The 26,644-nt window shown below is 35.7% G+C and overlaps 1 protein-coding gene across 2 annotated transcripts; it reads left to right on the top strand.

Annotated features, from left to right (window-relative positions):
• On the top strand, nt 1–26,203 carry CCNC (cyclin C). Of its 2 annotated transcripts, none has more exons than XM_059083704.2 (12): nt 1–345; nt 6,149–6,255; nt 7,101–7,185; nt 7,387–7,456; nt 10,294–10,345; nt 16,626–16,681; nt 17,561–17,596; nt 18,272–18,363; nt 19,130–19,197; nt 21,983–22,062; nt 23,343–23,461; nt 24,959–26,203. In XM_059083704.2, the coding sequence occupies exons 1-12, from the start codon at nt 314–316 to the stop codon at nt 25,011–25,013; spliced, it is 852 nt and encodes a 283-aa protein (XP_058939687.1). In that variant the 5' UTR covers nt 1–313; the 3' UTR covers nt 25,014–26,203. The 2 variants fall into 2 exon arrangements, with proteins under 2 accessions (XP_058939687.1, XP_058939688.1); XM_059083705.2 differs by lacking the exon at nt 24,959–26,203 and adding an exon at nt 24,323–24,766 and having other exon boundaries at nt 49–345.
• The last annotated feature ends 441 nt before the right edge of the window (nt 26,204–26,644 follow it).

Here is a 26,644-nt window from a genome sequence, read left to right as displayed (position 1 = left end):
GCGAGCCTTCGTGGGAGTCAGTTCCCGTCTCCTTTCTCAGGGCTCCCAAGGGCTGTCTGCTCCCCGTCGGCTTCCTCCGCTACCGCGGGGCGGGCCGGAACTTTTATGCATAGGAACTGATTTACACAGTAGAGTGTTGCCGGCCGGCGTCAAGGAGAATAGGGTGCCCTCCTCTTCCTCTCACCGTCGCCGCCGCGGAGCGGAGCCGTGCAGATCAGATCGAGGAGCGCGGTTACCGGGAGGGCTGGGTCTATGGTCGCTCCGCGGGCCGCTCCGCCGGCTGGTGCTTTTTTATCAGGGCAAGCTGTGTTCCATGGCAGGGAACTTTTGGCAGAGCTCCCACTAGTAAGTGATCTTCCGTCTTCTTGTCCGGGGCTGGCTCTTGGGGGTGCTGTGTGGACGGGGCCTGCGACTCCCCTTGGCCTGGATCCCGACCCATGTCCCGAGCGCCGCGGAGTCTCCCGGGAAGCGGCGGCGGCCGGAAGCGTGATGAGCTTTTCTCGGACGACTCCCCTCACCCCGCCCCCTGGCCGGGTTTCGTTGGGGGGAAAATCTGTTGCGGGGAGGGAAGGGGGTTCAGTCTCCGGAGAAGGAAGGTTCGGGAGTTGAACTTCTGATTCTTGGTTTAGCTAGGCCGGGGGGTGGGGGGAGGAGGAGGAGCGGAGCCGGTGAGGGTTGAGATTGTATGGGCACAGGTATGGGAAATGTGACACAGTACAGAACTGTGAGGCTGGCTCTTCAGGACAGTTGTGGTTCGCTTTTGCCTGGTATTTCTAAAGTTGGTCGGCATCGTAATCTTTTGTCATTCATCTGCTGTCTTGTGCGGATTTAATATTACTCCGAGGAGAGGAGGGAGTCAGGCTTGTTTCTGCTCATGAACCGCTTTCTACCACTACCTTAAACCTAGATGGCGTTTTATGTTTGTAAGGTATAGGACAAGTGCTCTCAACATTTGTCCATTTCGTTAGTCTGTGTCTCATATTTTGTTTTAAAAGTGTATTTTCCAGGGACTTTGCCAATATCTTTTAACGTTTTTTCATGAATTTTTGTTTCTGTCAGTACCATGGAAGAGCTAGAGTAATATTGAAAACATTTCTCCCTAAATACATCTGTTTAAGCAGGTAGGAAAGTGGGTGATGGGACTAGTTGAACTTTGGGTAGGCTGTACACTGTATACTTGAAAGACAAACAGAATCTGATAAAGGTGATATCTTAGTGTAAATAATTTTTAATGCTAAGAGAACATTAGTAACTAAATTTCGAGTGCGAAGAAGATGGAGTCCTATATTGTTCGTTCGGTTTTTTAGCCTTTTGCACTAGAGGAAAGAAACAACGGGCTTTGAAACCTGTTTTCAGAAAAGCAGGTTTTCTTCTTGCTATAAGTGATTTTGTGGAGATGTGATGCTATAGAAGCTTCACTTCTGATCATATTTTTATTTTGCACTGTGTTCATTCACTGAAATATTTGCTTGGGCAAAATTAAAATATGGAAAATTTCGGTAGTGAAGAAGAGGTATTCTGGTAAACTTTGAAAGAAGCTGAGAGAATTGACAGGTAGCTAGCTGTTGATTATCAGAAGTTACAGCCCTTTTTCAACTTAAAAAAAGTAAAGATCCTGCCGCCTTTTGATAAGCATTCTCATTATGCTTTCATTTACTGTCCGCTTATCAAAAGAGGGCCAGGATCTATTTTATAAAACCAATTGTTTTTTCACTTTTCAAATATAAAATACTATAATATTAAACGTGCTTTTTTGGAAAACTGTCCTTGTCTCCCAATTCAAATAGCCCTGGAGGAAGGAGCCACTTTGTCTTACTCAGATCCCTTGATAATCACGGAGTTCCTCATCTGCAAAAGGTGACAAATATCAAAGACAAGACAATAAATTCGGTAAAAACAAAAAGATTATGAAAGCCATTGTTTTAGGTGATTTTGGTGAAAGAGGAAAATTGACATGAAATATGCTGTTTTCATGGCTTTAAATTGCCCATTTTAACATTTCTGTTATAAGCATGACAATTTTTTTTCTCAGTAACATGAAATAATGGTGAGTCTTACAATCAATGTAATCTTTTTTAAAAATAAATTTATTTTACTTATTTATTTTTGGCTGCATTGGGTCTTCGTTGCTGTGCGAGGTCTCTCTGTAGTTGTGGCGAGCGGGGGCTAGTCTTCATTGCAGTCCGCGGGCTTCTCATTGCAGTGGCTTCTCTTGTTGCAGAGCACAGGCTGTAGGTGCGCGGGCTTCAGTAGTTGCGGCTCTGGGGCTCTAGAGCGCAGGCTCAGCAGTTGTGGCGCACGGGCTTAGCTGTTCCATGGCAAGTGGAATCTTCCCAGACCAGGGCTTGAACCCGTGTCCCCTGCATTGGCAGGCAGAGTCTTAACCACTGTGCCACCAGGGAAACCCAATCAGTGTAATCTTAAATTTGGTGATATGTGGTGTTGATTGGTTTATCTTCCATACTGCGTGCTGTGAGGGAAAATTTTAAAATATTTGTGAAATTTATCTTTTTAAAAACATAAAATGACTGTGGAGAAGAAATTGATAATTCTGGAACAGAGAGAATCCTAGCATTTTCCAGAAAGTAAAGTAGGACACAACACATTCTTTGATGGTGATGCAGTAAAGCTAGAAGGACACTAAACATTTGCTGGTCGACTGAAGTAATGAATAGGTATCAAAAATTGAAACTACAAAAGCAACTCTGGATACTTTGTTGTATCAAAGGAAATTGAAAACAGTTACATATTATCTAGCAAATAACATAATGAGATCAATGTATATTCATGTCTGTGGGAGGTGGCAAAGCCAAATTTATAAGAAAACATCTTGAATAACTGAAAAAGAATAAAAATGAAATATTTTACTTAAGAGTATTAAAAGGAAACAGTGAAATAAACCTATGGAAAACAGACTTAATAAAGTTAACACTGATATTAATATATTAAAAGGGAAAAAATAGTCAGAAATTATAAGAGCTGGTTCTTTGGAAGGGAAAACCGAAACAGTAGACTAAACTATGACTAGACTTAATAAAGGAAGAAAGGGATGATACAGGAATACAAAATTAGGAATGAGAAAAGTAAATAATCACAGATATACCTTTGGGTTATCTCCATTTTCAAAATAAATTTGAAAGCCAAAACAAAGTTACCAGAGAGCTACTTCTTTAAAAATTGCTCCAGGCCCACATTATTTCATGGGTAATTTTTTTTCCCACTTTCAAGAGGATCTGCTATTAAAGTTGTTCTAGTTCACACAGAAAGTTTTCCAATTCTCTTTATGAAGCCACAATAACACTGATAAAATCTAGCAAAGATAGCACTAAAAACAGTCACTTTTGAATATTGATGTAAATATAAATTACTGTCAAATGGAGTCCCACATTACATTAAAAGTATAAAAAATGACATTGATTTTGTAGAAATGTAGTCAATATTGGGAAATCTGTTAGTAAACAGTAAAGGAATTAAAAAGACAACGTAATTCGACATCCATTCTTGACTAAAGCTCTTACTAAAATAGTAATAGGATGATTACTTAACATCATAAAAACATATCAGAGCATTAACAAGAGATATTTAATGGTGAAACATCAGGAAAATTAGGATGCTTCTTTAACATTTTTCTGAATATGCTACTCTCAATGTAATTGATAGGAAAATGAGATATAAAAATGACTAAATTATCAATATATGGAGATAAAATTAACTAGAAAATTCAGTTAATTGAAAAATTATTAGAAATAGTAAAGGTTTAATAAGATAACCAGTAACAAAATGTAAAAATAGAAAATTTTCTTTTACTGTTGATGGAAAAAAATAATTTACAATAGCAATGGAAAATATGAAATACTCAAGAATAAACTTAAGGGCTTCCCTGGTGGCGCAGTGGTTGAGAATCCGCCTGCCGATGCAGGAGACACGGGTTCGTGCCCTGGTCCGGGAAGATCCCACATGCCGCGGAGCAGCTAGGCCTGTGAGCCATGGCCGCTGAGCCTGCGTGTCCGGAGCCTGTGCTCCGCAATGGGAGAGGCCACAACAGTGAGAGGCCCGCATACCGCAAAAAAAAAAAAAAAAAAAAAAAAAAAAAAAAAGAATAAACTTAAGAAATGTGTAGTACCTGTAGGAAGAAAATTTTTATATTCTCTGGAGAACATAAAGATCTTAATAAATGGAGTTTGAATTCCAGCATTGTAAAGATACCATTTCTCCCTAATTGATCTTTAAATACAATGCAATCCCAAAGAAAATTTTGGATGAATTTCCTTTTTGGGGACTTGATATAATGATTCTAAAGTTCAGAATAATAATTAGAATTGCCAGAAATCTGAAGAATAGTAGCAAGGGGGTTTTTCCATACCAGTTTTTAATTACTCAATTTTATGTTTTAAAATAGCATCTCAGGGACTTCCCCGATGGTCCAGAAGACTCCACGCTCTCAATGGAGGGGGCCTGGGTTCGATCCCAGGTCAGGGAACTAGATCCTGCATGCCACAACTAAAAAGATCCCTCATGCTGCAACGAAGATCTCGCATGCGGCAACAAAGATCTCGTGTGTGGCAGCTGAGACCCCGTGCAGCCAAATAAAAATGAAAAAAAAAAAAGGATGGCATAGGAACAAGAAAAACAAATTAAAAATAGGAAATTATAAAGAAGATCCAAATATAATGATAGAATTATACTACTTGAAATTCTTTGGTGACATTTGGGTAACCATTTAGCTGGATCCCTACTCTACCCTGTATCAAATTCCAGATTGATCACGAAAGAAAAAAGCCTTAAAGGTATTAGAAAATATGAGGGAATTTAAAAAAAAAAATCATTTTGTGTCAGGGAAGGCCTTCCCATGTGTGACAAACAAAATCAAAGTAAAATATAGATTTGACTAAATACATGATTCAGATCTCTGCATTGCAAATCATTAAATATTGAGAGATCATGCTAAACTTGGGGAATGTCTAGAGCATATTTGACAAAGAAATGATTTTTTAATCCATAATACACAAATTTTAGATCATAAGATTATCTTAATCATAAATCATATCTTAATCATCCCATTAGAAAAATGGTCATGTTAGAGTTACGATGTACAAAAGAACTATATTTGACCAATAAAGGCATGGAGAAATGTTTAACCTTAGAAGTAAATTTTAAAAAAAACAGTGAGATACTAATTTGCCTTTAAGTTGTAAAGTATTTAAAAGATTGGCAGTGACCTGTAGGGTTATGTGTTTTAAGACACCCTCATGTGTCACTCCTGTGAATGGAAATTGGTGTGGAAGGCAAGCTGAGAATGCATATCAAAATTACCAGCAAAGCTGACCCATTAGTTCTAGGAAATGATTCCAAATATTAATCAAATATACAAGGGTGAATTACAAAGATGTTCATTAAAGCATTACTTGTAATAGTGAAAAAGATAACTTACATGCCTATCAACAGGGATTAACCAAATAAATAATGATCCATCCATAATGCTGTGCAGCAATTTAAAAGGATGCTGAATAACAAATCCATTGATGTAAAACTTCCAATACATACTGAGTGACAAAAGCATGATGCAGAATATTTTTGGGGATCACATCAATTACGTGTCTGTTTAAAAATAGACTAGACTAGGCAGGTGGTGGAGGCTATTGGTAAAATAAATTCTGAAGCAGCTTTTAACATGATTGGAATTTGAAGTAGAAATATTACTCTAGTTACTCATGAACATCTGAGAGAAGATATACTTCAAATCTAAGGCATCCTCAGTCAGTGTCAATTTCACCATTATTTATCACTAAGAAAGTGTAAACATTACTGCCCATTAAAATGCTAGGCATCACTGAAGATGCATCTTGATTTCAGTCTTAAAATCAATGAAATACACTATAATAGTGACAGAGGTGGGGGTGGGGAGAGATAGACAGACTGAGAAGGAAGAGAGAAAAGATTAGAGCAGATTTTTTTCAGGGCATATTTACATTTATTAGTGAGGTAATTCTCAGCGTCAAAGTTTCAAGAAATGTGAAAAATATTGTCTTTCAAGGTTACTTGTATTTTGTACTTCTCAGAATATTAACAACCTCTTCAATCTTAGAATGTTTCCTGTAACTTTATTAGTTGATTTTCTGTAGGATGTCTGAATCTTTGCTTTTTTAAGTTTGCAGTGGATTTTGGATAAACAAGATCTGTTGAAGGAACGCCAGAAGGACTTAAAGTTTCTCTCAGAAGAAGAGTATTGGAAATTACAGATATTTTTTACAAATGGTAAAGTTTGTTTTAAATTGGTTGAATTGGTACAGTTGGTTACCTCTGAATTAAAATGTTTTTCTGTAGTAATTTGTGATGAACTGTTTTAGTCCCTACTTTACAATTTTATTTACATGTGTATGCTTTTTACAACTTATATATCTTTTTTTAAAGTGATTTAAAGTCTTTTGTGAATCTTACATGTCAGAGACACTCAAGACGGTCTAAAAGTATTAATCTCCCTATGCTTTATAATGCATCATTAAACCCAATTTAAGATTGGCTAAAGCAAAGTACTTTGAGGATAAATGATTCTTTGGATTGACATCCTGTATTGGTCACTCCTATCTTACAAGTTTGCTTTGGACGGAAGAGTTTTAGAGCTAAAAGATCCTTGCTCTGCCACGTGGTAACTTTGTCACAGGATCTTTCTCACCCTCAGTTCACTTTTATGCAAACCTACCTCTCTGTTGTTTTGAGGATTCATTTTGGGTTTTTTATAAACTTTATTAAGCAGTAGTTATAACCCTGATGGGGTCTAATAGTAATAATATGAAGAGCATTGAAAATACTTAGAAGATAGAGGGGAAATACCTATCATTCAACCTCTTTGATTCAAGGATAGATTTTACTATGAGGCAGTTTCTGGTTTTTTGTTATTGTTTATGCATACCTATATATTTTTTAACAAATTTGCAATCCTAGTACTAGACCACTGTGATCCAAGTAGAGCTTTATAGCATGTGTAGGTTTTTCTCTTTGTTAAAAATGAATATAGTCATGATTTAACTGCATGGAAGTTATTGTTAAATGTTAATATAATGATTTCAGAAATACATTTAACTTTATTATTTTTCTTTTAGTTATCCAAGCATTAGGTGAACATCTTAAATTAAGACAACAAGTTATTGCCACTGCTACGGTCTATTTCAAGAGATTCTATGCCAGGTAGGGCTGTTATTTGGGGAATATGTTAATGCTTATTTGAAACTCTTATCTAATGTTGATGAACCTTATATAAGTGAATCGTGTGTTTGCCATAGAGTTGTCCTGATTTTTTTCCATATAAATGTTTTCTATATGAATTCTATTTTCGTATGTGTTTTTCTATATGAATGACATTTAACTTTGTTTAATCATATATTTTAGGTATTCTCTGAAGAGTATAGATCCTGTATTAATGGCTCCTACATGTGTGTTTTTGGCATCCAAAGTAGAGGTATGAAATAATTTTCTGTTTTTTAAAAAAAAAATTTATTTATTTTTGGCTCTGTTGGGTCTTTGTTGCTGCGTGCGGACTTTCTCTAGTTGCGGCGAGCAGGGACTACTCTTCATTGTGGTGTGTGGGCTTCTCATTGTGGTGGCTTCCCTTGTTGTGGAGCATGGGCTATAGGCATGCGGGCTTCAGTAGTTGTGGCTCGTGGGCTCCAGAGAGCAGGCTCACTCATTGTGGCGCATGGGCTTAGTTGCTCCACAGCATATGGGATCTTCCTGGACCAGGGGTTGAACCCATGTCCCCAGCATTGGCAGGCTGATTCTTAACCACTGTGCCACCGGGGAAGTCCTAATTTTCTGTTCTTTATCAAAGTATAGTCAACGTGTATTGGTTAATCTGCCCCAGTTTTCACATTAACTGTGTAAAAATAATAACAGATGCTGATTTATATAAAACATTGAAATTTATACAAAATCAAAGAAATATATACATATCTCTATATATTCAATTAACAAACATTTATGTAGCATTTTACTATGTACCATGTGCTATTCTGACTCCTCTTACAAATTATGACTTAATCCTCATAACAAACTATGGGCTACTTAGTTGTAATCTCATTTTATAAGTGAGGAAACTTAGACACAAAGAAATTAAGTTCGTATAGCTGGTAAGTGACAGAGCCAGTATTTTTTTTTTTTTTTTTTTTTGTTACGCGGACCTCTCACTGTTGTGGCCTCTCCCCGCTCCGCGGCATGTGGGATCTTCCCGGACCGGGGCACGAACCTGTGTCTCCTGCATCGGCAGGCGGACTCTCAATCACTGCGCCACCAGGGAAACCCCAGAGCCAGTATTTTAACCCTGGGAGTCTAGTTCCTAATCCCATGCTCTTAACTGCTTTGCTCTTCTGCCTCTGAGACATTTATTGTTTGGCACTAAGGAGTATTCCATGAATGCCACAGCTTGTCTACTATAACCTGAGAATGTTCTTCCTTCTCTTCCATATGCTTGCTGTGTTCTGCTGTCTTCCCTTCCTGCCGCCTGATGATTGGCTGCCTAGCAAGCCATAGGGAAAAGCAAGAGGGAGAGCAAGGATTGGGGTGGTTATAGCAATATATGTTCTAACGAGGAAAGGTTTGGGTAGTGAGGGTTGAGAAATTAGGTGAGGGAGAGAGAAGAGAGAAGGGAACTTGCAGCTGAGACCAAATCTCTGCTCACCTTATTTACCTTTTTAGTATTTTTGAGAGAGCTCAGCTAAATCCAGATAATAATAGCAGATATTATTAACTGGTCTTCATAATAATCTGTGTAATCTTCAGTAATATGGATCCTTTGTATTATGTTTCTATTTTTAGATGATGTCTTTAGATTAGTAATTGTATTCCTGAATATTAAATGTAATTTAATTGTAAGTGGTAATTTAAGGAGGCAGAACCAGCTCTGTTGTTTTTAAGTTCTTTAATGGAAAAGAAGGTGTTTATAAAAGGCCCGTATTGTGGGGTGGCTTTTCCAAATATTACCATGTAATTTTATGTATCTGAAGGACAACCAGTATGAGAAACCAAGACAAAATCTTTATAAACTTCTACTCTTGTAGATTAACTTGGAGTTTTAATTTGTCTTGTGTGTTAAATATCTTTTGTTACGTGATTTACTGAATAGAAACCTATTTTATGATTTATTAGGTGAAATTTTTTCCTTTAAGAATTTGGGGTATAGAATTATTCCTGGAAAAAGATGTATCCTTTCATATTTGGTTATAGCATTTTTTAAAATCTTTAACTATGACCAAATCTTTCTGTGTTTTATCCAGTTGTGTGAGAATTATATTGAAATGGCATTTAAGAAGATGTCTCGGGCATTTAATTTTCAGTATCAGTTATTATGGTGTGAGGTTTAAATGTAAATATAAATACATACACAGGCATACATTATCCCCCCACCCCAAAACAGACACAGTTAGATAAGGATGCAGGTTGAAGGTTTTTGAACAGACTGTATTCAGTTTAGTTTCTTCTGTTGGCTAAGGAACCAATTCTTGATTTTTCAGCTTTAAAAATGAAGGCTTTGGAGAAATCCCTAGTGGTTGAGTGGTTGGGACTCCACACTCTCACTGCCAAGGACCTGGGTTTGATCCCTGGTCAGGGAACTAAGATCCTACAGGCGACACCGCATTCCACGGCCAAAAAAAAAGAAGGCTTTAATAACTTTTTAAGGCTAATCAAATTAAATGAGACTATATGTAAGGTAGATCACCTCATAAATTTTTGTTATTTTTACAGTGGCAGTATATTAAGTTCAAAGAGGAAATGGGAACTGACATCCGAAGTCTTATGCTAATCATTCTTCTCTTCCTGTTCCGAAAAGAAAAATAATTGTTTGTATGGTCTTCTGAGTTCTTTTGGTGATATTAAAGTTTATTTTCTTCAGAGATTCAACTGTTTTATTATTAAATTCCCTGAAGTACCTGTTTGTTAGTCTAGGTTCAACTGAAAGGCAGCATACTTAATACTTATTCTGGCAATTAAGTGTAGAATCTAAAAACTCTTGGCAACTAATTTGAGTGCAAAAAACTGGCACTGTCACTTTAGAGTCTGGTTTCTAATTTGGTACCTTCCAATAATATTAAATTATAAAATTATTTAAGCATTTGTGTTAAAGTGTAGCAATTTTAAGGAAAGGTCATAAATGTAGAGATTTAAGTACATCATTCCTCAAGTAGGTAGATAACTGCTAACATCGGAGGAACATAGGAAATGCTCTGTTTTGAATAGACCTCAGATATACTTAGGTTCATTGGGTTACTCTGTACCTAATCTTGTTTACTTTTCTTTTTCTAGGAATTTGGAGTAGTCTCAAATACAAGATTGATTTCTGCTGCTACTTCTGTATGTAAGTGCAGAAAATATATCCTGCTTTAAGATTGTAATTCTAAAGAAAGCTCCATAGGACATAGTTGTTTTTCATTTTATGAGACCTATGAGAGATTAGTTGGGTCTATTAAATCTCCTGAGGTGAGATCACCTTTATGCCTAATGTATTTGGCTAAAAATTTTAAAATACAAAAAATTTTTAAACCACTTAAAGTATTATCTCTAAGACATTACTTTTAATGCTAAAAATGGCTAGTAACTATTGAGCCATAAACATCAACTCTGTGGCTCTTAATTTTATAATAAGGTTAAGAAAGAATTTTTATTTTTCAATTTTATTGTACTTTATTGCTTCATAATAACTAGCTATTGTGTCATTCTTGTGGGTGAAATAAACTATTTCTTTAGCAATTGTAATTATGTCTTTGATGGGGATTGTGTTTTTTCCCTCTTTATGGAAAAATATGGCACAGAAAAATATGCTGACTCTTTAGTCCGTAGAGCTGATTCTAAGCAACAGTTCTGTCTCTAAGCAGCAGCTGTATAACCTTGAACAAGTTGCTTTACCTTTTGGCCTTAGTTCTTTACCTAAAAACATGGGGTTTACGTGCCTGTGAATCATGGCATTAAAGGAAATAGCATTGTAAAGTAACAATCGTAAAGTATTGTACACAAGGTAATAATATTATGCTGTGTTCCATCTTCATAGGTTAAGCAAAAAGATACCACCTAATAAAAGATAATTAAAATTATTATTTTTTTACTTCTGTGATCTTACACAGAAGAGGCAGAGGCATTTTGTATTAAGTTTCTGAGCCAGAACTTCACGTTTTGGGGGTCATTTCCCTTTCTGAAAGGAGTGTAATAATTAATTCAATCTTTTTCATGTCATATCTTATTTTGAGGATAGAAGAGTAATAATCAGTTTTGCCATAGAGTTTAATATGTCAAATATATCCCATTGGTGAAGTATTGAATTGCCCTCTGGAAAATCAAAATTATTTAAAAAATTGAAAAATGACTGCAAGGAAATATACCAGAATGTTAGCAGTGCTCATCTCTGAGTAGATTATAGGTGCCTTATTTTCTTCTTACTTTAGTCTCTGTTTTCCAGATTTTTTAGGTGTATATTTTTGAAAATGTAAAATACCTATTACCAAGGTTTGTTTTTTATTTCTCATACAAAGGCTAAAAGGCACACTCATATTCACTTTACCAATGAATAGGGAACTTTATAGTAGACTATTTTACTTATTTCATAAATTTTACAGTGTATTATATTGCCCAGACAGCTTAGTTTTCATATTTCAGCTCCAGTGCTTTTGACATGACAAATTAAGCGAAATATAATCTCTGTTATATGAGGATATTAATAACATCTATGTCATACAGTTGTTGTGAGGATCAAATAAGTTAATATCAATAAAGCTCTTAGAACCGTGCTTTGTTCAGTGTGTTAGTTTGCTAGGGCAGCCATAACAAAATGCCAGAGCCTGCATGGTTTAAACAACAACAATTTATTTTCTCATGGTTTCGGAAGCTGGAAGTCCAAGATCAGGGCGTCAACAAGTTAAGTTTCTCCTGAGGCCTCTCTCCCTGGCTTGCAGATGGCTGCCTTACTGCTGTGTCCTCTTATGGCCCTTTCTCTGTGTGTGTGCATCCCTAGTGTTTCTTCCCTTTGTAAGGATACCAGTCCTGTAGATTAAGGCCCCATGCTTCTGACCTCATTTAACCTTAATTGCCTCTTTAAAGGCCCTGTCTCAAAATAACAGCCACATTGGGGGTTAGGGCTTCAACATGTAAATTTGGCGGGGGCGGGGCATAATTCAATTCATAATACTCAGTAAACTGTAGCAGTTACTCTCATTGTCATCAACAGCAGCATCATTATCACTGGAAAACACCATACTGGATGCAGTGGTGGATATAAAAATAAATACAAAGAATTTAAGGACAAGAAAATAAGACATCAATATACAAATATTAATACAGAAGAAAATAAGTGGCATAAGAGAGTAACAGAGAATGTAATGAATGTTTTGAGTGGGAAAAGTTGATTTGTTAGATGAATCCAAAAAAGCTTAAATAGAATTTGGTGAAGAAAGAATTTGAACCTGGGGAAATGCAGGGGAAAGATAGGAGCATTGAACAGTTTGATCAATATAAGGAAAAGCTACTGAGTTACATTCAGTGAATGGTGAGTGAGGAAATAGTGGGAAATAGCCCCCTTACCTGGCTAAGGCCAGATAATAGATGGCCTTCAGTGAGGAATCTGCAGCTTGTTCTGTTGTCAGTGGCGGTACCTATGAAAGCTTTATTTTTCAACATGAGGGTGATGCCAGAGTTGTGTATTAGGAAGATGATTCTGGCAGAATTACGTAAGATGAATTGGAGGAGAGTGTGAGTCGAAGTAGACAGACAAAGTTTGAGGTTTTTCATGTGATACAGCATGGATGAACCTTGAGGATATTATGAGAAGTGAAATAAGCCAGTCACAAAAAGGTAAATACTGTGTGATTCTATTTATATGAGGCACTTAGAGTAATCAGATTACTAGGCTTAGAAAGTAGAATGGTGGCTGTCAGGGGCTGGAGGGAGCGGGAAATGGGGAGTTGTTGCCTAACGAATACAGGGTTTCAGTTTTGCAAGAGGAAAAGAGTTCTGGAGATGGACGGTGGTGATAGTTACATAACAATGTGAATGTAATTAATACTACTGAACTGTATACTTAAAAACAGTTAACAGCAGAAACTAACACACCATTGTAAAGCAATTACTCCAATAAAGATGTTAAAAGAAAAAAATAACGGTTAAAGATGGTAAATTATATGTAATATATTTTACCACAATTTAAAAACCACCTGGAGTTCCCTGGTGGTCCAGTGGTTAGGACTTGGTGCTTTCATTGCCGTGGCCCTGGGTTCAACCCCTGGTCGGGGAACTAAGATCCCGCAAACCGTGTGGCATGGCCAACCCCCCCCCAAAAAAAAAATAAACAAAAAAACTCAGCGAAAAAAACCCTTTCTGAAATAGTTTTATATATATGGCAAACTGTAGTGAGTACTGTCACCACTGGGTGCTGTAAGAAGTAAAGCTAACAATTTTAAGGTAGGAAAAAACTTTTAAGTTATTGAAATAATAAGGTAAATACTAATGAAGCCTTAAAATAACGTTTTGGTAGCCAGCAAGGAGAACAAGCAAGCTAGGTATGAATGATAGAGTCAGCAGGACTTTTGAAAAGAATAGATTTAAGAAGAGTCAAAAATGATATTTGAGGTTTCATGCCTGGGCATTGGGAGGTGAAGGTGGTACTGGAAGAGGAGAATGAGTGGGTTCTGAAAAGAATTAGATTTACTCTTCAACATTTTGAGTGTAAATATCAGTAGAACATCCTCTTAGAAATATGAAGCCAGTGATAGAAATTTGAGACTTGATACCTTTTGAGAAAGAGAGCTGCATAGTGGCTTTCGCTGCATAGAAGATGTATACCAAATAAAAAAAACAGACCTTTGGGTTTGTGATCAGACAGGAAATATACAAGGTGGACCTAGAGCATCTTATAGTGCCAGTAAGTAAGTAAGTAAGTACTCAAAAAAAAAAAAAACAAAACCCAAAACCAAACCCCTCGTTAATGGGGGTATGTTGAAGACATATAGGAGCCAACTGAAAGAGCTTTCAATGGCCAAAGCTGGAAGAATTTGAGCAAGAAAATAAAAAAGAATAATACTGCATTATAACCCAAAGTATTATCCAAGTATAAAATAAATATTCATGCATCCATACTGATATAAATAAATGATAGCATAAATAAATAAATGGGGGGGGAGACAAATCTCCCATACAGAAGAACTTCAAATAATTTATATAGCTAACTCCCCCCTCAAGTAGAGGAAGCATAAATTCCTACTCCTTAGGTGTTGGCTATGCATAGTGACTTTCCTTCTAATGTGTATATTATGACAGAAGGTGGGAGTATAATTTTACAGTGGAGAAACCTGACAAGCACTGTATCAGCCAGGTGATCGATGTCAGTATCAACAATGATAAATGACATTAATAGTATGTACTTTTGCTGTAATATAATGAAATGGCACTTCATTTCTGTGGTCTTCTGAAAACCCCAAACCTCGGTCTAATCATTAAACATCAAATTCCAATAGGGAATCAACCTACGGAATACTTGACTGGTTCTCCTAAACACTGTCAAAGTCATCAAAAATAAGTTATGTTTGGAAAACTGTCACAGCATACTGACTCTAGGGAGACATGACAAGTAAATGTAATGTGGCATCCTGGAAGAGAGCCTAAAACAGAAAAAGGACATTAGGTTAAAAACTAAGGAGATCAGAATAAACTGTGGATTTTAGTTAGTAATAATGTGTCTATCTTAGTTCATTAATTATAATAAATGTACCATACTAATGTAACATGTTAATAACAGGATTCTGGGTGAGGGGGCGTCTTGGTCAGCTTCAGCTGCTATAGCAAAACACCAAAGTCTGGGTGGCTTAAACAAGACATTTATTTCTCACAGTTCTGGAGGCTGGGAAGTCCAAGATCAAAGTGCCTGCCTTGATCAGTTCCTTGATTGGCCATGATTAGCTTCCTGGCCTCCAGACAGCCTCCTTCTCAGTGAGTTCTTACATGGCAGCCTACTCAAGAGTCTTACTTTTAAAAAGTAGAGGAATATAATTTGGTAGAGGTTTCATTTGTTTTGCTTTTAAGGGAAATTTGAGCATATTAGTAAGTGATAGAACAGATTTATTGGAGGAGGAATGGTAAAGGTGCAAAGGAAAAATGTTGACTTGTCAGTTGAGTAGATGAAAGCAAATGTACAAGTGGTAGGGGTAGCAATAGAGGGGAGAGATGCATTTTCCTCCAGGTCAGAAGAAAAGGATTAGGAAGTAGAAAATCAAAATGCAGAGCAATTTTATCATGGAATAGGAGAGACGTTGACAGCATCAGGTAAAATCTAATTCAGTAAGTTAGGTGTCAAGGTCCAGGGGTTAGGGATGTAGATTTGCTTTATATACAGAGATAATTTTACCTTGTTGATTGGTTAACATTATGTAAGTACCTGTTTTGCTTGTACACTTCATATCTTGCTTACATTAAATGGATTTGTGGGGAGTTCCCTGGTGGTCCAGTGGTTAAGACTCCGCGCTTCCACTGCAGGGGTGCAGGTTCGATCTCTGGTTGGGGAACTAAGATCCTGATGCCCCATGGCATGGCCAAAAAATTTAAAAAAATATAAAAGGGGGGGATTTGTGAAACTCAGTAACCTTGATGGGTACATTTTAAAATTAACTAAAAGGAGAGGAAAGGAAAGGTTAAGTAGACATTTCCTAATGTCAAGTTTAAATGGCTTAGGTTTCAAATCTTGGCAAATGTTACCTATCTAAATTAGCTGTTAGAATAGTCAATTCCTACCATTTTTGAGGAGATACAGGATTAATTAACAGTTTTTTCTTTTGTACTTTCTTAGTGACTAAGAGCGTGTGTATATATATTTGTGTGTGGTATGAAGAAAGTCCTAGAGACCTTTGCATATATGTTCATGATTTTATTAAAATGTCTTTTGATAAAGAAATACCTATTATAAAAAGTTTAGAAAGTTCAGATTAGTAAAAATCCTTAAATCTCAGAGATAACTACTGTTAACATTTTTTGGTTGTATTATCCTTCCAGTATTTATATATAGTTGACCCTTGAACAACACAGGGGTTCGAGGTGCTGACTCTCTGACCCTCTGCAAAGTTGGAAAATCTACATATACAACCTTGGTTCATGTAGTACCTATTTATTGGAAAAATCTTTGTATGCATGGACATGCATAGTTCAAACCTGTGTTGTTCAAGGGTCAACTGTATATATTTACAAATATAAACATATATATATACTTGTGAACACATATATAACCCATGTTCCTTTTAAGCTAAATTACTAAATAGAGCAATACCATTCTAGAGCTGGAAAGATTTTAGAAATGATAAAAGCCAGTGGTGTTTTTTCCATTTCCTTTAGTTTTTAAGTAGCAGAACTCTTTCTTAATATATTAAATAAATCATTGAAACTCTCTAATTGTAATATAGATGGGGGCCTAGGGCTTTCTGCCACTCAGTCTTTCCCCTTGCCTGAAAACAAAAAATCTGCATCCCTAAGCATATTCAAGGGCTCCTACTAAAAATTAAAAATGATTTAGCTCTACCTCTAATATTTTACATTGTATTAAAGAAGTTTTGTGTTTATTCATTCCCCATTTTCTCAGTTTGTTTTGTTTGTTTGTTTGTTTTCTGCAGTGAAAACTAGATTTTCATATGCCTTTCCAAAGGAATTTCCTTATAGGATGAACCATGTAAGTATATTGTAAAAAATAAAACTACTTGTTAAAGCTGTATGTAAACTAGCTACATTTTATATAAAAATAAACTGAATAGTCTCCTAGAAATGGCAGTTTCAGATTCTACGAGAATATGGATTTTATTTCTAAATTAAAGCTAAAGTGCTTCTACCATTTAAAAAAATACTTTGTAGCAGTGGTTATCAACCCTGGGTGTCCATTAAATCACGTTGGGAGCTTTTTTAGTAATACTGATGTCAGGGCCTCTCTGGATCAACTAAATCAGAATTTTCAGGGTTGAAACCTGGACACTGGTATTTTCTAAAGCTCCCAGGTGGCTACTAATGTGCAGCTGGGGTTGAGAATTACTATAATGAAACAGAATGAAAACCATACTTGAAATTTTACATTATTTTAGAAGATGCATTTCTATTGCCATTTTAATAGGCATGTTTTTCTTTTTCCACCTTGCAAGGGATATTTTCATTCTATTTAAATTGTATTTTTGTTTCATTTTCAGTATTCTCTTATTAATTTGTAATATAACAAGAATAACAGTTAAGTGGAGATAATTACATTTTTGCATTTGTTGAGTGGGAAGTATATTGGAAAATCTGAAGCTTATACAGTATTATTTTAAATAAAAATAAGTAATATATGAGGCTGGCTTTTCTTTACAAGGATTAAAATGTTTCATAATTACAGTTGCATGCATTGTGTAACAAGTAATTGTTTATAGCATATGTTCATTCTGATATAAGCTATTGTGTTTTCTTGATTTAAAAAAATTTTAGTAAAAATTTTTGATAAATGCCTAATTACATTCTTATGTTAGACTAAGTAGACTCATCTAATTTGGTTTCATGTTGACATTTATAATCTTTTTTTTAACAGATATTAGAATGTGAATTCTATCTTTTAGAATTAATGGTAAGTATATTTCTTCCTTGTGATTAATAGAGTAAAACTTACTTTCAAATTTAGTGAAGTCATAAATTTAAAGAAATAATTGTAGGGAGGTGCATTTTAAAACCATCCAAGTGATATGTGATGGTAAATCATAGTACCTAGTGGCATCATCACCTATATGCTCTTGGAAGCCTGTAAAATAGTTTGTATATACTACTTAGGATGGGAAATTTTTTCTGTTCTATAGTAACTATAATAAGAGGATTACAAGCAAACCAGTCAGGACATTAAACCACTGTAAATTATTTGCACAATTTGTGTATGTGTGTGGTGTTATTTAAAGATAGATTATGTCTTTGGCAGAATTCTGCTCCTCCAGTTGGGAATTACGGATTTATAGGCTAATAAGAGGTTTCAGTGTGTTGCAGATGTGACACTTTGAGTCTCTAAGGGAATGGATGCTGACTGACTGCCAACCGATTTACCAAGGTATATTTCAGAGAGAGCACTGCCTTCACTATTACAGTAGAGTTTAGGGCTGCCATACTGCTTGCTTAAGAGAATAAGAGGGAAGCAAGCATGAGTTAGAAAAATACATTTTGAAATACACAATTAAAAATCAGTTGGGTAATGGTAAGGTTTTTGTGTTATAATAAATCTGTTTTTATACATACACATTTTTTAAACTGTTTCTAGGATTGTTGCTTGATAGTGTATCATCCTTATAGACCTTTGCTCCAGTATGTGCAGGACATGGGCCAAGAAGACATGTTGCTTCCCCTTGCATGGTAATTAGAACAGAAGTTATTCATAGTGTAACATGTTATTAGCTAGGAAGGTTGACAATTAAATATGAAGTTTAGTATTTTTAAAGTAATTAAACTAGTGCCCCAAGATATTTTATGTTGAGTGAAATATCTGCTTGTTGAATTCTAATAACTATACTGGTATAAATGCTAAAATGATAGACCTTTAAATTATCTATTTGATGAATATTTCCAATAAAATTTGATTCTTATGAAAAACACTGTTTACATGAAAATTAAGATTGTTATCTTTAAATTATAATGGAAAATAATATGAAAAAGAAGTATATATGTATAACTGAATCACTGTGCTGTACAGCAGAAATTAAAACATTGATTTCAACTATATTTCCATAAAATAAATTAAATGTTATCTTTAAAATAATCAGAATATTTTTGGTGATATTCAACATATATATTAATTCGTTGTGTAATTTCTGGTTTCCTATCTGATTTTCTAATTTTTGGAAAATTAGAAAAATGTTTATCTTATATTAAAATTTATTGTGAGGTTTTAAAATTTTAAATATATTTAGCTGTAATTTTATTCATTAAAATATGCTTATTCATTGTCACATTCATGTATCCATCTTTTTCCTTTAATGTTCACCTTTATATCTGTGTTACAGTAATATAAAAGAGATATAAATATATACAGATATGGGAAATCTGGCCCTCTCTGGAGGGTAATGTACAGTCATATGAGGTAGTTCTGCTTTCAGTAATAATATGATTTACATTTCTATAGGAGGATAGTGAATGATACCTACAGAACGGATCTTTGCCTACTGTATCCTCCTTTCATGATAGCTTTAGGTATGTAAATATGGTGTATCTTTAGTAGCTAAATTGTTGTATACCTATTTAGGTCATCCTAAAAGAAATTTCAACCTATTGTACTTTATGTTTTTATGTTCCTTGAAGTAATAGACTATTCCTTGCATGTGAACTTTCAATAATATGAACTGCAACTATCACAAATCAGGATTATTGTCCCCCCACCCCCCTTTTTTGGTAAGTTTTTTTTTGAAATCGTTTAAAATAGTTTTAACCAGTGTCTGAATAGAACATTTCTGTTTGTTTAGCGGGAGAAGTTTGGAATTAAGCCTTCTAATACTAGTTGTAACTTACATAAAATAACTAGGTCTTTTATTTCCTGAGCCCAATTAGGTCCTCAGCAGTCAAGTAAAGGAGCCTTCAGTGGTCCTTAATGTCTTTCTAGAGGGGAAGTTAGCCACCATTCTATTATCAGTGGAAGGCAGTACTGTCATGAATTAGAACAGATGGTCCTAGGTTTAAACTTTTCTTCCTTTACAATTGTGGGAAAATTATCTAACCTTTCTGAGTTTGTTTCCTTAATTGTAAAATTGGAGGAGGGTACTAAAAACTCAGTATAGAGTTGTTACAAGAATTAAACGAGTTATCTTTTAAATAATGCCTGCCATATGTTAGGCACTTGTTAGTTTCGGTTCCCTCTCTGTCTTGTATTCATTTCTATGACTCTGTCTTCTTGATTTTCCCCCCATTCTTTTACCAGTCCAGACTAATTTTTGTTGGTTTCTCTTTATTCAGTTACCCCTTAAATGTTAGTGTTTCTCCGCCTTCTAACATGAGGGGTGGTAAATAGGTTATACTTTTGTAGTACTGGAGGCTCCCTGGAAGGATTCTGAAGTGGCATCTGGGTTCAGTGGGAAGGAATACTGGGATCTGCATGGGTAGGAAGGCTGTGTGTCACATCTTCGTCACCCCTGCTGTTTTTGTTCTTCCTGGGTAGTCTCACTGACGCCCATGGCTTCTGCTATCTCTTTATGTGTTGAAACATTTAAATTTCTTTATTTAACCAAGATCTTGCTCCTGAACTGGCCTTTACATCAATCTCTGCCTTTTGGATAGCTTCCTTTGGCATCTCACTGGCCTTCAGACTCATGATTAGGACTGAACTCATCAGTTTGCCCCCAGATATACTCTTTTTAATGTCTTTGCTATGTTGGTGAATAGCACTAGTTACCTTAGTTGGAAACCCAGTAGTTAGGCTCTTTCATCTTCCTCGATACCTTCATCTAGTTGGTACCCAACACCTGTTGTGCCACACTCTTTAGAAATCTCATAGCCACCTTCTCATTTTTATCCAGGTTATCACAACAGTCTCCTTCCTGGCTAGTGGCCTCCAGCATCCCTGTTCTCAGAGCCAGTCTATCTTCCACACTTGAGCAAGGCTACCACTTCTCAACCAGGGATAATTTTGTTCCCCACAGCATTTTTGTCAATGTCGGGAGATGGTTTTGCTTGTAGCAACTGGGGTGGGATGCTACTGGCATCTAGTGAGTAGAAGCCAGGGATGCTGCTAAGCATCCTGCAGTGCATAGGGCGGTCTCAAAGAATTGTCCAATTCATAATGTCAGTAGTGCTAAGGTTGAGAAACTCTGAGCTAGAAAGAGCTTTTTAAAATGCAGAATTTGTGCTTCAGTTAAAATCTTTCAGTACTCCTCCCAATTTCTGGATAAAATCCACAGCTTCTTTTTACCATTTATGTATATATCATTCTCTGCTCCCACTCTCACCTTTTTTGAAGACTTGGATTAGATATCATCTCTTTAGTGACACCGTCCCCAACTCCGCACTCTCTGCATCATCTCAGTCTGGGTTTAGGATGTCTCTTTCCCTAATTTACTCTATGTATGCCCTGTCATGGTATTTTCCACTGTATTTTTATTACCTGTTTTTATAATTTGTCCTCTAGCCTCTCAATCCTTCCTGAACCTAAGCCCTACTTTATAAATAGCTTTCTTTAACTTGGGGCAACCAGAATGTCCGTGCACGTGTGAGTTGCTGTTTGCCTAGAATGTCATTCTTAGCAAAGTCATATGGGTAACCAGACCAGGGAATGTAACATTTAACAAGCTTGTGTGGGATCAAGGTAGGCAGGCCGCTTGGGAGGCAGAGTTATGATGTAGACTTTGGGCTCTTTCACTCTCTTTGTTAGTTTATATTGTAAGTTATGTATATAATTACATTGTATGCAGTGCATTATATTTTTTTTCTCAGATCTGTTTGATTACAACACTGAACTCTGTACTAGGGTGCCCAGTTTTCATCTAACTTGATCATTTGCTAATAACTTTAAAAAGCAGAGGCAACACTGCTTTTAATTGAAATACCAAAACACAGTAGTGTTGAAATTTATCAGTATATTGATTGGATGGTTTTTTGGTTTGTTTGTTTTGTCACTCTGACTTGTGGGTGCATTTTGACCATTACTGTGTACTGCTATGCAGGGATCCTTTCCTTGCTCTGATTTCCTCAGTGGACTTCTTCCTCTCTGACGTGCCCTCTCAAGGCAACTGCATCATGACTAGCTCACAGTGAGGAGCAGATGACAAGGACCTTAATATATATATATATATATATAGCCCAGTAACTTTCCCTCCCTGTAAGATTCAGCTGGTGGGATGGTCAGTGGCAACTTTTATATGAATCTATATAATTTTTAAAAAGAATATAAGAAAATACACATAAAAATTTAAGTGAATATCTTATTCTGAGTCCATACATTCCACGTTTGCAGTTAAACATGGACCTTTGTCTCTCATTTTCTCTCCAGCTTGCCTGCATGTAGCCTGTGTTGTACAGCAGAAAGATGCCAGACAGTGGTTTGCTGAGCTTTCTGTGGATATGGAGAAGGTAATCTTTAAAATTCCCTTAACTGAATATAACTTGACCATTTTAAAGTTAATGTCATATTTACTTACCATGAGCCTAAAATTCTTAGCCAGGCTAAGAATATTTTTGGTAAAGAAATGTTAAGAAATGTGTTGGGGGCTTCCCTGGTGGTGCAATGGTTGAGAATCCACCTGCCGATGCAGGGGACATGGGTTCGTGCCCCGGTCCGGGAAGATCCCACATGCCGCGGCGCGCCTGGGCCCGTGAGCCATGGTTGCTGAGCCTGCGCATCCGGAGCCTATGCTCCACAATGGGAGAGGCCACAACAGTAAGAGGCCTGCATACCGGGAAAAAAAAAAAAAGAAATGTGTTGGCAAGAAGAACTGATGTTGACCATTTAGGTTATATTTATCTTCAGTTTAAGATTAAACAGAATGGTAAATTTATGTTTGATTGGTTGCAAAGTAGCCTCTAATTGCCAGGTTATTTTATTTTATTTTTATTTATTTTTATTTTTTTTTTTGCGGTATGCGGGCCTCTCACTGCTGTGGCCTCTCCCGTTGCGGAGCACAGGATCCGGACGCGTAGGCCTAGCGGCCATGGCTCACGGGCTTAGTTGCTCCGCGGCATGTGGGATCTTCCCGGACCAGGGCACGAACCCATGTCTCCTGCATCGGCAGGCGGATTCTCAACCACTGCGCCACCAGGGAAGCCCGCCAGGGTTATTTTAAAAGCTACCTAGTGACTACTGTAAACTTCTGTAACACAGACTACCTCCTGACAAAGTGATTTTTGCCCTTCTACCTTTTCTGCTGAAATGTTCTAGAATCAATCCAAGGTTAGGTCTACTCAGATGAAGAAGAGGGCTAATTTGGAAACTGGATTTGACAGATTTGTATAGCTGCCGGTTTTTGAGCACCTTAACTCACGCACAGTAGAGAATCGAAACAGTCTTTTGTGCACTACCTCCCATTAAATTGTTGGAAACAATTGGTATTAGAGGAGTGTACTCTGTAGTGGCATACTCTTTCATGATTTAGACCTCTATTCCTAGTACCTCACTATTTTGTTGTGGTTTAAGATATCAGTAGGTAGAAGGAAACCAACTGCAGAGATGGATAAGGATAGACTGAGCATACATATGCTTTCACATTTATCAGGATTATCTAACCTAATCTGAAGGATAGAGACTATCTTTTCACTGTTTTCTAAGGGATGTCTAGGATATGATGTGTGTTCTTTGTATACTAAATGTTGCTTGATAATTTGCCATTGAGAACTTTTCAAATATTTTCTTCTAGATTTTGGAAATAATCAGGGTTATTTTAAAACTGTATGAGCAGTGGAAGAATTTTGACGAGAGAAAAGAGATGGCAACTATTCTTAGTAAGATGCCGAAACCAAAACCTCCTCCAAACAGGTACTTTGTAGACTTTAGTTATTGATTTTATTTAATTATATATTTCATATGCATTATCATAATTTTTCATAGATTATGTTGTTTTGTTTTTGTAAAGTTTCTTCCAAAACTTCATGACATTTTTTCATTTTTCTTAATTTGTGACTTGATAGATTTGAGAACGCCTCATTAAAAAAAAAATACATTAATCTGATTATCTGTTAAGTAACTTTTCCTAATGTAATGGCAGGTCTATTACAGGTATCCCTCAACATATGATTATATACTGTACATAAATTTAAACAGAACAGAGAGAGGCAAGTTCATCTAAAATTCAGGGATAAAGAATTCTGTAGTAGTTCCATGTCAGTTTGACTTTTTACCCCCACTACTGGCTGTTATCCTATTTATAAATTTCAGTAGCATTTTTCAAAAACGTAGATGATTGATCTGATATTATAAAGGTAAATAAATAATTTTGGCTTTTGAGTGACTCAAAGATCCGTTGCAAACAGTAACATAATTTTGCTAAGTATGAGTCACTTGTCCTAAAAAGGTTTTTTTGTTGTGGTGGGTTTTTTTTGTGTGTTTTTCTGTTTGTTTTGTTTTTTTTTAATAGGATCTGTTCATTTAAGTTCAGTGGTTCTCAGCTCTCACTGTACATCAGATCATTTGGGGTAGGGAAAAAAGGTCAGAAGGGAAACAAAGAAATGCTACCCATCTTAATCATTTAAGAAAAATAAATAAGTTATGTAACATTAAGATAGATTTGTAGATCTGATATGTTAATGTGACCATTTGGAAAAAATTAATACTTGACTTATACAAGGAGCTGTTTAAGGCAGTCATTCAAACAGCTGCCTTTGGATGCATTTTTTGCAGAAATTCCCTGAGTGATTCTTCACTAGTGGCAGGGCCTGAAGCTGCAAGATGATGATGGACAAGATAAGGCAATAATCCTATTGCCACAGTTACTGGTATTTTCAGTTTTAGTTTTTATATTAAATATTCAGTGTTTTCCAGGAAATTACCATATTTCTTTCTGACTTTTAATTATAAAGTTTTACTGTACTTACATATGGTTTTATTACACCTTTGGACAATAATTTTTTTTGGAAGAACACTTCTTGATTTTCATAATTAGTAGGAATAAGATTTTCTATGTATGATTTAATTTTATAGGAAATTTGTCTAGAAGAAGCTCTAATCTCTATGTTGAGTGATACCTGTAATGACAACAAAATCCCATACCCTAATTTAAATTTTTGAGTGTAATGGACACTAACTTCCAGAATGCTTGTTATGTGTGAGGGCACTAAGTTACATAAGAATAAAAACATAAAACCAAATGTTAGTCTTCTGGATTTTAATTTTTCCACATCTGTGTCTTATAATTGGGAACGTCTTTGTTTTGTAGAGTTGTAGCGCGGAATAACTTTAAAAGTTAGTAGGGTTATCAGGGTGTTGAAAACGAGTCTTTTAATTGGTGTAAAATCTCTTTCTTCCCCACTTGAACAGTGAAGGAGAGCAGGGTCCAAATGGAAGTCAGAACTCTAGCTACAGCCAATCTTAAAACATTCCGAAGAATTCTGTAGTGGACCAGTTGGAAATAAAACCATTGGACAGATTTCAGTAATGTCTTCAATGGAACACAAATGAAAATGAATAGCTTGTTTCTGTCAAGCATGTTGGGAAGTGATTTTATTTTTGCAAAATAAGTTTTTCCTTACCGAATTTGATTCTAGTACATGGTTGATTAAAATCTATTGTTTATGAAAGTTTGGAAAGGTTCTAAGGGGACCTACAGACAGACATACATAGACATTTGAAAGTTAATAGCTTTTGATTACTATAATTTTTCTTAATTTGGATAATAGAAATTGTTGCTTTTTATTAAGCCAAGAAAGATGAAGCATAATTTGTTTAAAATTCTCTTTGGTCATTGAGCGACCAAAAAAGGAAATAAAAAGTCAAATATATGAGGGTTTTTTTTTCCCTCCTTAAGTTAAACTTAAAACTGTATTTAAGGAATCAAATCTTACAAAATCCTGGAAGGTTTTGATAATGATGATGATAATTTCAGGGAAATTAATCAAGTACCTATTGATTTTAAAGCATATTTTATTCAGTAGTTTTGGTATCTTGCCATGGAGGATACTAGCCCAGCCTAGCAGAAAAGTGCAATATGTATAGCATATTTTGACATTTTAAAAGTTATATTCCATAACCATTTTGAAATGCTGGGCAAACATTTTAAAAAATCCTATACAAAGTTATTTGCATTTAATTCAGTTAATCAGGCATTTTGAAAGCTAATTGGATAAAACACCATAATATTATTGAAATTTGGTAACATTTTAATGTTATTTTTACTCTACTGTGAAAAGTTTTTTATATGACATACACACCCTAGTTTATTTTTGTGTCTTAGTGTGGACTTACAAATTTACTACAGGTATCCTGAGCCAGGACCACAATCAGGTTGCAGGCCAGTTTGATACTGGCTATTCTTAATTCTCATATGAGTATAGGACTTCAGACTAAATGTTATGTCAGTGAGACTGTGCTGTCTGTGGAAGTTAATAAATTACGTGATCATTTTCTTCAGACTTGAAGGAGAGTGATAAATAAGATTTGGAATCATAGGATATTGATGTACAATTTAAGGATTAAAATTTTTTATAAATCAATTGTGAACAATGGATTATTAAATGTTGACTTCCTAGTATAAAACTGCAAGAATAAAAGTAAATTCTCCAGCTATATTGACTAATGTCTTGAATTTATCTTTTTGAATCTGCCTTATGTTGTCTTCTGAGTCTTTCTTCCTTTGGATAAGTATTAAAGCCTTCATAGTTTATCAAGTGGGTAATTAATTTCAAATGGTTTATAACCAGACTTTTGGAGTTCTGCTTCCTTGTGGATAGTATCACATAAGCTGGAAAGAGAGATTATAAAGTCAGTACCAATGACAGAAGTAGGTCTCCTAGGCTTATGAAATAAGAAAAAAAAGCTCTCCTCAGGTCTGAAGGAATTAAGATTGGGCTTGGGTTGGAAGGGCAGAGTGATTATATATTATAATCATTGACTTAACCCTAATTTTTCCTTTAAGCTTACCTATATTTCTAAAAAATTTTTATTTTGAAAATACATATGCCTAGTAGTTTTATTTTCCACCTCTTATTTAAGTAGAAAATTTAACAC

The sequence above is a fragment of the Kogia breviceps genome, chromosome 13 (genome assembly GCF_026419965.1).
Source record: "Kogia breviceps isolate mKogBre1 chromosome 13, mKogBre1 haplotype 1, whole genome shotgun sequence".
NCBI classification, from domain to species: Eukaryota; Metazoa; Chordata; class Mammalia; order Artiodactyla; family Physeteridae; genus Kogia; species Kogia breviceps.
The sequence above is the reverse complement of the archived record's forward strand: the minus strand, read 5'-3'. Positions and strand labels throughout refer to the sequence as shown.

Excerpts from the sequence above, each read along its gene's own strand:
- CCNC (XM_059083704.2), top strand. The coding sequence starts at position 314 with ATGGCAGGGAACTTTTGGCAGAGCTCCCACTA. Across the intron at positions 10,346-16,625 it reads TTCTGCTGCTACTTCTGTAT|TGAAAACTAGATTTTCATAT; the intron begins GTAAGTGCAGAA and ends TGTTTTCTGCAG. Across the intron at positions 18,364-19,129 it reads ATGTTGCTTCCCCTTGCATG|GAGGATAGTGAATGATACCT; the intron begins GTAATTAGAACA and ends ACATTTCTATAG.